The sequence below is a fragment of the Microtus pennsylvanicus genome, chromosome 6 (genome assembly GCF_037038515.1).
Source record: "Microtus pennsylvanicus isolate mMicPen1 chromosome 6, mMicPen1.hap1, whole genome shotgun sequence".
Lineage (NCBI taxonomy): Eukaryota > Metazoa > Chordata > Mammalia > Rodentia > Cricetidae > Microtus > Microtus pennsylvanicus.
Genome location: NC_134584.1, coordinates 127,539,653 through 127,551,290, shown reverse-complemented (window position 1 = coordinate 127,551,290; position 11,638 = coordinate 127,539,653). Strand labels below are relative to the sequence as shown.

General features: G+C 45.1%; 1 protein-coding gene across 5 annotated transcripts in view; it reads right to left on the bottom strand.

Annotated features, from left to right (window-relative positions):
• Nucleotides 1–2,249: 2,249 nt before the first annotated feature.
• Nucleotides 2,250–11,638, bottom strand: part of Nrp1 (neuropilin 1) — a 136,981-nt gene continuing 127,592 nt past the window's right edge. For 3 of the 5 annotated variants that reach the window (XM_075977739.1, XM_075977738.1, XM_075977740.1), the window contains 4 exons: nucleotides 9,781–10,052; nucleotides 9,269–9,365; nucleotides 6,976–7,026; nucleotides 2,250–5,037 (listed from right to left, as the gene is read on the bottom strand). In XM_075977739.1, the coding sequence (XP_075833854.1) occupies nucleotides 4,748–5,037; nucleotides 6,976–7,026; nucleotides 9,269–9,365; nucleotides 9,781–10,052 (710 nt within the window). In that variant the 3' untranslated portion in view covers nucleotides 2,250–4,747. The remainder of the gene's footprint in view (nucleotides 5,038–6,975; nucleotides 7,027–9,268; nucleotides 9,366–9,780; nucleotides 10,053–11,638) is intronic. The other 2 variants (XM_075977741.1, XM_075977742.1) reach the window with 1 other exon arrangement.

The following is an 11,638-nucleotide window of genomic DNA, read 5'->3' as shown; positions in this document are numbered from 1 at the left end:
CTGTAAGCTGAGAGAGACACTGGCCCTGGTGTGGAAAGGCCATGACAGGGGACTCGCCCCCATGACATACTTCCACCAGCAAGGCCACATCTCATATTCCTCTGCTGGTTTTCAAATAGTGCCCCTCCTTGATGACTAAGCATCCAAACATAGGAGCCCATGGGGGCCATTCTCCATTCTTATTCAAACCACCACAAGCAGCAAGTATTCTAAACCACAGAGCCAGGTCTCCAACCCTATCCTCCTTTTTCTTGACCACCCTGTTTTCTTACTTTCTCTGTTTGCTGAAGTTTCCTGCCTGACGATACAGGGGCTTGCTTGCCACTCTCTTCTTACTCATCTTGCTTGAAGTGTGAGGGAATGAGAAAGGGAAGGGGGGCAGCATCTTCAATGATGGGAAGGAAGCCTTTATTAGACTGCCTGGGCTTTGATCTTTCTTCTAAGATTCTGTAGGACGCCTTTCACTTGGCAGCCATTCCGGTATCAGATGAGATTTTGAGCCGGGCCCTGAGACCTGGCAGTGATTTCGATGGCCCAGAAGCTTACCTTTGTTTCTGGCTGATTGTTTGAACATGAGCACTATGGGTTGGTGGCCCCTTTCTGGGGGCAGCTCCAGCCCCTGGCTGCCCTACAGTGTTGGTGTTCCTGCGCTCTTATCTAGGACTTACGGCTTTCTCAGCACTATTGCTATGCTCAGCTCTGCCTGCAGAACCAGTCAGCACAGTGCTTGCCTAGCATGCATGCAGTCCTGTGTGCCATCTTTAGCACTGTATCAATTTGGCATACACCTCTCATAACCCCAGAGGTAGAGGCAGGAGGATCGGAAGTTCAAAGCTACATAATGAGTGTGAGGCTAGCCTGGGCTACATGAGCCCCCAGCTCAAAAACAAAACAGAACAACGTAGAATAAATATAATTTATTTAGGTTAATTCTGATAAACAGCTTGCTGGCATGCCCCATGTTTTCTGTGACTGCCCCTGAACATCAGTAGGATTTAACCTTAGTAAAATGAGTATAGTTTTATCTCCTTTCTAGGTAAAGACCTGAAAACACACACAGCAGGGGACTTTCTGTATTCTTGGTTGAGTTCTGGGGGATGGTTTCATGATCCAGGAAAGCAGGAAGTGGAGAAAGTTGACTCACTGCCCAGAGCAGCAGGGATAGCAGCAGGGGAGTGAGATCCCGTGCCCCAGTGCTTTCTGGACTGAGGTTTTCTGCCATTGGAGGTGGACAGAGAAGTAACCCCTTGCCTGCAGAGCGGGGGCTGGGTTCTAGCAGTTCTGTTTTGACAAGCTTTTTGTTTTGTTTTAATTTATTTTTATTGAGCTCTACATTTTTCTCTGCTCCCCTCCCTGCCTCTCTCCTCCTCTTCAGCCCTCTCCCAAGGTTCCCATGCTCCCAATTTACTCAGAAGATTTTGTCTTTTTCTACTCCCCATGTAGATTAGATCTATGTAAGTCTCTCTTAGTGTCTTCATTGTTGTCTAGGTTCTCTGGGATTGTGATTTGTAGGCTGGTTTTCTTTGTTTTATGTTTAAAAACCACTTATGGGTGAGTACATGTGATAATTGTCTTTCTGGGTCTGGGTTACCTCACTCAAAATGATGTTTTCTAGTTCCATCCATTTACCTGAAAAATTCAAGATGTCGTTTTTTTTTTTCCTGCTGTGTTACATTGTGTAAATATACAACATTTTCCTTATCCATTCTTCAGTAAAGGAGCATTTAGGTTGTTTCCAGGTTCTGGATATGACAAACAATGATGCTATGAACATAGTTGAGCATATGTCCTTGTGGCATGGTTGAGCATTCTTTGAATATATACCCAAAAGTGGTATTGCTGGGTCTTGAGGAAGGTTGTTTCCTAATTTTCTGAGAAAATTGTAACATTATGCTCAGTTTCCCCTTTTCCTAAATGTAGTACATAATCAGTATATAAATTTACCTGCTTCCTACAGAATGAAGACTTGCCAATAGTAATCTGTCAGTATCACAAAGCCAACTTTACCACATGGATATCCAAGTCAATATAATTTGGGTGGGGGAAAAATGTCCACTTGGAGGCCAGTTCTGCCTCACTCACCCCCAGAAAACCTGGTTTCGGATTCCCGCTCTGGGAAGAGTCTCCTTGTTCTCTGTCCACTTTGAGCTTATTTTGAAGAGATAACTTAAACCTTGGCAGGTACCAGAAGGTGGACTGACCCCAACATCTTTAGCAAGAACAGAGCTAGTGGAATAACAGCCATCAGGTTTGGGATTTCTATGAAAATGTTTAATTCAACGGCTTCTTTGGAATGTGTAGTTTGGAGCTTAAGTTACAGTTCATTCTAAGTGGTTTTTTTTTTTATGCTACTCAGAGAATACAAATGTCATTTCAAGTTAAGGCTTCGCTGTTCATTTTGAAAGAACAATTTACAAGTGTCATACATATCATCATAGAAAATAAAAATTTCTGTAAAAAAAATTTGCACAAAATTTTATGAGGGTACAAAACATGAAGCAATAATATACCAGAAAATGAGACATCTTACTACAGAAAGTCTTATAGATTTCAATAAAGAAAAAATATGTTATTTTACACCTTTAAAAATTACGAAACAATCTAAAACAATATAAACTGAACATTTTGTAACACTGCCTTTACAAATTAATAACTTTATAAACATATAACTTTTAAATATATTTATCAGTGCAAGGTACTTTAAAATTTAAAGTTGCAGTATCATTTTTCCTTGGCTGAGGACGAGGGTCAAGTCTGTTGCCTTAGTAACAAAGTCTCACTTAATGCTTTCCTCCCAGGATGATTGTAACAAGTGAATAGATGCCCCTGGGAATAGAAACATAGTCTTTTTTTTTTTTTAAAGTGATCAATACTTTCCTGGAAAAAAGACATTCTCAATCTCATTAAACCAAAGTGAACAGACCATTCGTCCAGGAAGCAAACGTGATCTCCAAGAAACACAACTGAGACCTACAGCCACACAGGGAAGGAAGAATTCAGAGTTCTTACATTCAGCTCAGCAAGACAGAATCCACCAGCCAGAAGCTGCTTTGGGTTAAGATAGCTACCTCTTTGAGGGTTATGCCTTGCCAGCCTTTGCTTTATGAGCCATTGGAAGTTTCTAGAAGCATTCATTAAAATTTATTTTTTCAGGGTTTCTGCTGAATGGCTTACTCTAAACATTGGTTTTGATTTTATGTACCCCTTCTGCCTGGTCTTAAATAGCCTTGCCTCAGGCATCAGGTTTATTGTTTATTTCTTAAATGAACGGTTCTTTCCATTCCCCTCCTCTGACTCAATAACAAAACAGGAAGGTTCTCAGGGGTCATTTCGTATATCTGGATGTAAAATGTTTCATGTCCTTTAGACTTGGGGGTTATATTCACTGTTCCCTGTGGATCTCATCTGAAAGCCTGCTGGTATTCCTTTCTCTTTCAACTTACAACTTCCGGTAGACAAAAACATTCATATCAAACATCAGTCTAATCAGAATGGATGGGCACATGGCTTAAGGAAAAAAGATACTGTCACTTAAACCAGTTAACAAGAGATCCAAAGTTAGACTTTGGAGGACAAAGTTAGGAATTCCCCTTACTTAATTATCTTAAAACATAAAGTCTAGTAAAATGGTTCGCCATCGCCAGCTGGTTAAAGCTGCAAGGTTCATTCTGGTCAGTGGCAAATGCTTCGATTCTAAGAGAGAAAAAAAGGAGGGAGGGAGAGAGAAAGAGCCAAGAGTTTACATCTGAAAATACATTCCGTAGGAAAGAACAACGAGAGAGAACATTGCAGCTTTCTACAAAGGGTCAAGAGACATGACATTGAACTTCAGAAAAAAGCAGAACGATTAAGCCACGTTGCCAGGTCTTCGGAGCCCTTGCCTTCCCCGGGTCGGCGTAGCACACTAAAATATACTTTCTTCTTAGTCAGTGGGCCACCAGGTCTGATTGAAAAAGAAGGGTTTTCACCAGAAACAGAGTGGGTCATCCACGGGACACAAGGAACCAGTACAAACAAAAAGGCACTTGAGAGGACGAAGACTAGCCAGTGCCGAAGACTTTTGTGGTGGTCATCAGCGGGACACCCGGGTGCCAGCAGTTTGGTGGCTGCATGTTATGGTATTCTGAATGGAGGTCACAAACACGAGATTCGGTACAACACTGTAAAACATCAAGAAAATCTGTCGGTATTGCTTGGTAAACAGAGCTGACACGCTATAAGGGTACTGAGGCCACAGTACTTTGCAGACAAAATAGTCCAATTCTTTTCTCGCCCCTGCGCTCCCTACGGGTAGCGACGCAAAGGTGGATGTCGGCGTCCCCTGAAACGTGGTTATGCTAATATGCTCTGGGCACTGGGGTACAGGTCGCATGTCCATCCAAAGGGCCCACCGAACAATGCCTGGTGCCAGCATCTTGGATTTTGCAGTTTCCGAGAAGAATCCATCACAGGGTAAGAAGAGAGAGGAAAAAGCGGGGAAAGAGGATGAACCATGAAATCAGTCACACTTGGTCTCAACTGGCTTCTGATTATCCCAGTGAAACCAAGAGAAGAAAGCCGGCTGTATGTGATTCCGGTTGTTACCAGTCACCTGCTTGCGTCTGTAGGTGACGCTCATTGAAGCTCCTGAGAAAAGCCTGGCTTGGCGTCGTGGACGCCCTTCCCAGTGAAAGCGGAGCCGCAGAGTCCCTGCACCTCCGCCGTCCTCCCACCTCAGTCCTCCCACGCTCCCTCCAGCTCCGAGCCTTCATGCCTCTGAGTAATTACTCTGTGGGTTCAGTTTGTCCTTTTTCAATTTCACACCATCCACAAGTTCAAAGTTATAGTTCTCCAGGGCGGACAGGTTTCTTTCTGACATGCCGTTGTGCCAACAGGCGCAATACAGAACAACTCCACAGACTGCACCCAGGAGTACCCCCAGGGCACTCATGGCTATGATGGTGATGAGGATGGGGTCCAGGGTCTTTAGCACGTTGCCTGGCTTCCTGGAGATGTTCTTGTCACCTTCCCCTTCCCCTTCATATCCTGGGGTGCTCCCTAAGGAAGGAGACAAGATTAACTTGTGAACACTGAGTGGCCACATGTGAGTAGACAGAAAACCAGGAAAGAAAGGAAGGATCTAGGAGCCGTTGCATGTGGCAATGTATGAGGAGGGAGGAGAGGGTGCTGGAATTTGGAGGTTAGACACTGAGGTCACAACCTAGTTTAAATCACTGTAGAGTGATAGATATGTTTATACTTCTCATTCCAGAAAGTTAATTATGATAAGTCAGGGTTTCAAAAGCCCAGATTGGACCTGGATGACCTTGCATTGCCAATCCTCCTGCCTCCTTTCCCTTGATGTTGGGATTGTTGGTATGCACTGCTGCATCTAATACATATAAAGCTATAGATTAAACCCAAAGCTTTGTGCATTGTGGGTAAGCATTCTGGCAGCTGAGCTACATCCCTAGCCTCAGATGTGCAGGCATAAAGTTTTGTCAAATATTGGCCACACGATTCTCTACTGCATTTGGCAGGTGGATCTAAACCTGTCTTCTGCCTGACCTTGCAGGCAGGCCCAGTACCGTGCCCTATAGGATGTTGTTCTTAGTGTCCCCGTGGGTTTTCACACAGAAAGCCAGGAACACCCTTAAGCCCCAGACTATCTAACAATACTGAGAGAGAGACATTTTTTTCCTGAATAAACAAATCCCTACTGCTATCATGCAGAAAGGGCTGTGGCCCCAACTAAGAAACAGTGTCTGTGCTGTGCCAAATAGGGGCCATTTAATAAGCCGCGACTTCGCCGCCCTGATGGCGTTGCTGGAGACAGTCACACTGCTCTGCAAAGGAGTCACCAGGGATGTGTTTGCTTTAGAGTGGAACATGAGAAGTTATTAGCATGGGAGCTTTGAGCCTAATTACCTGGAGCTAGGAGCAGGACTGAAATGCTAATGGGCAGCTTGTGCGGTGTTTACTTAATGGTGCCCTGATCAACTGAGACTCCAATCAGCGAAAACTAAAAATATGAGATGCGAGTCCCTAAACAAGGGAAAACAAGCTTTGGGGCATATTAATGCTCTCTCCCTCGATGGAAGATTGTTTTGAAACAACTTCTAATAAACTTTACGGCTGTGTGGACCTGGTAATGTGTTAATATCTCCAGCAGCACAGAGCCGTGTTCACTGTTTCTGTCAGTCCGTGCTGTCTGTACAAATAGCCGGACGACATTTCCAATGACAATAGATGGCAATGGTGCTTTGCTGTCCCTGCTAGCAGTGAGCAGTGCTGGTCAGGCAGTTTGGAGACTGCTGGGACCTCGCTCTGATACTGTGTCTTATGTCTGAGCACAGAGGAGGTGCTAACTCAAACCGCACATTTTACAGCTAACCTAACACTCAAGGCTACCCCTAATTGGCTGTGTTTCTCATGTATCAGTCCTGTTGTCTGTCAAACGGGAGGAAGCTTGCCCCGTGGGACCGCTTGGAGGGTCTAAAATCATGGGTCTCTACTGCTTGGCGGGTAAAGCAGTCCCTTAGTAAAGTCCATCATCAATGTCACCCCCAGACTGTAGGGCCAGGGGAATGAAACAGGACAAGATGCTCAGAGAAGCTGGGCTCTCAGCTTTCCTCAAGATCCTACCTGGGAGGCCAAGAAACACAAGGATTTGTTGGCTTCAAATGACTACATGAATAGTTTGTACAACTTTCTTTTTTGTGGTTGTGTCTCAGTGAAAAAGCTCCGGCAGGGAGGGACTGGGTAGACTTCCTCCTGGGAGTGCAGCCTCACAGTGTCACCCCCAAGTCCCCAAGGCAGCTAAGGACATACAGTACTCTGTGACAACGATCCCATCCTCACCCACTCACTCAGACACAGGGTCTCATTTTGTCTACACTGCCTGGGTACACTGGTGTGTGAGGATTTCAGACATGTTTATTTACAAACAACAAAAAACACGGAATTAAAACAGGCTGGTCAGTAAGATCAATTTACCTGCTTCACCAATTTTCATTTCTGTATTCTTTTTATCTAGGTCTGTTGGTTCTGACAAGGCAAAGAAAATGGAAAGAGAGGTTTAAATGGCCAATGAGATAAAACAGGTATGATACACACAAGCTGCACAGAAACCCTCCAACCCCTGTGCTGGGCTTCTGTAGGATTCAGATAGCACAGTGTCCCTTTCTATGACTCAGAAATGCTGGTAAGACCCAGCAAAGGGCAGAGGGACAGGTTTGGCATGCGGACTGTGGGAGATTGATGAAAACGAGAAACGCAGATGGGAACAGACCCCTCACTACGAGGCTGCGGTGTGCTGGTAGCTGCCTCCTGCTATTGGTGTGTACTAAAATGTCTTTTGAAATAGCACAATGACTCTCTGAGACAGGAAACGTCTTCCTGTACTTTATCGGAAATAGATAAAATAGCCAGGCGATGGTGATGCATGCTTTTAATCCCAGCACTTGGGAGGCAGAGGCAGGTGGATCTCTGTGAGTTCAAGGCCAGCCTGGTCTACAAGAGCTAGTTCCAGGACAGCTAGGACTGTTACACAGGGAAACCCTGTCTCAAAAAACCAAAAAGAAATAAAATAAAAATCTATGAAAAAAATGGAGCCTTGGGATTTGGTACAGTCCTGAGTTCCCTCCTGTGTTCCTAAGTTTAAAATCTTATCTAAGACATCATAGGCAATTTAGCAAATTTGTGCAAATGAACGGCTCATATGTAGCTAATACTCACAGCCTCCATAACTAGATTGCTCAATAATATATATTTGTAAGTAATTACATAATTATACACATATTCACGTGAAGACCAGAAGTTGGCATCAAGTGTCATTTCTCAATTTCTTTCGACTAATTTTTTGAGACAGGCTCTTTCACTGAACCTGGAGTTCACTGATTCAGGTAGACTGGCCGGCCTATGTGCTCCAGGAATCTACCGGTCTCTGCCTATCCAATGCTGAGATTGCAGATGTGTTAGTACACATCTGTGCCTGGCTACTAGGGATCCCAGCTTAGGGGTTCCACTTGCTGTCTCAACCAGCCCTTTTGGAACCCTCTTTATTGGTCTATCTAAGTAGGCAAAAGCCATTAAAAGAAGAAACTTGCAAGACCAGCGTCCATCTAACTCACTGTACCACTTGGCACATTGCTTTGTATATAGTACAAAGCCAGTTAGAACTATTGGCCTGAACTGAGTTTATTCCTTTGTTTTCATTCATGGCATTTGTTCTTCTATCCCTGGGGCATCTCCTCCATCTCGACTTGGGAGGGGAGTACAATATTATACACACTGTAATGGAACTATGCAAAATGCACATTTGAATTGCCAGATAGCCATAGAAAAGAATAATTTGAAAAGACGATGCCAGTTGAACTATTATTAAACTGTATCACTTTGTGATCCCGTTGGTTAGGGTGGCATCGAAGAGGCTTCCTTCTGTAGAATGAAGCCCTATCCACTGCTTTCCTTTGTATCAGTTTCTTCAATTAATGGTATCAAATTATTGCCCCTTTAAGGATTACATACAGTCAATGTTTTGTAGAATAAAAGACTTGTAAGTTTTTGACATGACCAGAAACCCATTGCAGCCAATAGACTTCCTTTGTTTTCAATTTGCCCAGCAGGCTTATTTCATTCTGTTATAATTAACAGCCTATTATGTAATGATATATAACAAAAGTTTCAGTGTAGCAAATGGAGCTTAAGACTAATCACTGTGCTATTACATCGTCATTAGTGATGCCATTTGTAATTACGGATCAAGAACTGGGGAATATGAATTGGCTTTCTCCGTCCGACTTTCGTCTGTGGATCAACCCTGTTAGGTCGATCTCTGCATCACCGATACCTGCCAAGTCACACCAGCCAGTGGCAGAGCCGGAAGCATCTGCTAATCTGTAATCCAGCCGCGAATGGTAGTGTCTGTGATACACTGACAAAGTAATCTTAATTAAATTCTCTGTTATCAACATGTTCGAAGGCCCACTGCTTTGTTTCCACACTCAGATATGGGAATGGTCCAGATGTCTGTGTGTTCTATTCTCCGTCAAAACGTTTCCATATGCCAGGCATGACTTCTGAGTTACAGTCTGTGGATCCTCGAGATGTCAATCAGGCATTCTAAGTGACTAGGCTACAGGAGGAAGTGAGTGAAGATAAACTGACCAGCTTTATGCCCTGCCTGCATTTGATTTCTGCTCAAAATGACAAGACAAACTCTGTCACCCGCTAAGAATCCTGCCAGGGCAAAGGCTTCGTCCATCCCTGCCCCTCAACCCATCCTTACTTGTACAGTCCTCCTGAGAAATGTGGTTGTTGATACTGATGTCATCCACAGCGATCCCACCAAGGTTTCCTTTCCCGATCTCACCTTCAAAAATCACCTGAAAAAAAAAAGTGAGGTGGTTTTCACAATATTTTAAAGCTCTGTCTTCAATGTCAACATTTACAAACTCCCTCTCCCAGTTGATGGTTCGGCATCAGCTCATGAGACTTCGCATAAGTTAAACTCGTAAGATTGAGTATAGACACAGAACCGTTTTTTTCCTCCCTATCAGTGGCAGAGATAATTCAAACCCCTTCTCTCATTCATTTTTTCATAAAGGAAGGAAAGATTTAAATGACAGGAATGGTATCTGTGACATCTCAGAAATAAATCATAATGAAGATTTGTTTCCCTTTTCCCTGCTGTCATCTAAGAGACAGTGAGTATGTCACCAAGACAAACATCACAGAGGCAACAGCTCAGGGTGGGGAAGTGTTCCCCACATCCCAGTGACCTAAAGCCCCAGTCCATACCTGATACAGTTTGAGAGATTTGTGCAGCAAGACACGCCCTTCCTTCCAGTGGTCTCCTTGGTGCCCGACCACCATCCAGACCTGCTGATCGTACTCCTCTGGCTTCTGGTAGCGCAGCTTGACCCTCAGTGTACCCACGTGAGAGCCAGACATGTGATACCAGAAGGTCATACAGTGAGCAGAGCTCTGCGAATACACCACGGGGCTCACCAGCCGGGCTACTTTGCCCTTCTGATTTTCGTCAGCTTGGGAATAGATGAAGTTGCCATCTCCTGTTGAGACAAAACTCTGTGTCAGGGAGACCAGACAGGTCTACAGCTCTTTTCTCTCTTTCCTGTCAAGTCCTACCTACCAAGACATTTTCCTGGGCTGGACACCAAGGAATGAGGCAACCAGCGGAAGGCATAGATGCAGTTCTTGGGAACCCCCAGGGCACTGGTGGTCTTGCTCCAAGAGGCATTGAGTAGACTTGTTTGGGTACTTCTTACCTGGACCTCGGTATCACAGGGAACCAGTATATAACTTACATCTGTCTTCTTACTATCAAAAGTCTTCAGGCGCTAACCAGACAGGCTGTCAACAACGTACATCCCTACCAATAGGAGAGTTTGGGTGGCCTGCTTCATGCATGCCCGCACCTTTTTTTTTTTAAACATGGATTCTGGGGATTGAATTCATACCCTCTGTTTATATGAGCCATTGCACCAATCCCTGAACATCTTTAAAAAGATTCTTATTCTCACTTTCGCTTTTGTTACTCACGAGCTTGATTGTCACCTGAGACCCTGCTCCCGTCTGCTGTGCTTCTGGCCCGAGGAGAAGCAAGCGTGCATTTCTGACACTCATTTTGAACACGCCATTCGGCAATGGCAATGCTTGTGGCGCCATGAGCACTGGCTGTCGGCTTTGCTTTAATCACCCCCAGTGGGAGTGCTTGCTCTTGCTTCCACCTGGTCTGAACACACAACTCTTGGACGACCTTCCCGCTCTATGAATAGGAATCACAAACTCCCTCACCTCACCTGATGTAACTGGGGCTGTAAGGTGATGCTCAGGCCTCAGAGGGCAGTGGGGTGTTCCCTTCGCTGGCTCACAGGCTTGTAGACCTGCGAGGTACCTTCTTACTGTGCATGTGTGGGCATGTCCTCAGGCCTGGTTTCGGTGTAAGTGTCCCAGTAGGCAGTTCCCTTCTCTTACTGGGCAATCAGCCTGAGTTGCACGGATGCTCTTATAAAGCCAATGAGTGGATCCACAAGGAATAGTGGATGTAGGTCACTGCTCCAGACATGGGTGACACACTAAGGGCATTGCTCGCTGCCTTTGTGGGGAGGGGCCTCTGAGTGCCTACTGACGCTGGTACTCCGGGGTTTCAATCATCCTGCTGAGCTGTCGAGACCTGGGTGTCTCTTTGTGACAATGGCATTGCCTCCGTGAGCAGCAGTGAGAAGCTCAGGGAAAAGCACACATGGTCTGTGCCTGCCTCAGGATCCTTTGGGAAAAGACCACAGTGGGCAATGCCAAAGGGGAGGAAACAAAGATGATGGGACCCACGCTTCTGCCACCAGGCTGACTACTGCACATGAAGCCTTGGTCCCAACTACCCATGGGTATCATCTCTCAGAGAAAGTCCTCTGACCTCCTGAGTTGTGATTATGGTGAGTCTCTGTGTGGGCATGGGTACTTGTGTGTGTACGTGTGTGTGGAGGCCAGAAATAGATGCTGGGCATCCCCCCAAATCACTTCACCTTGTTTTAAGATGGTCTCTCAGTGAACCTTGCATCCCTGACTAGGTTAGACAGGCTGACCATCAGCCCCAAAGATCCTCTAGTCTCGACTTCTAACAGTGGAATTAGGTGCA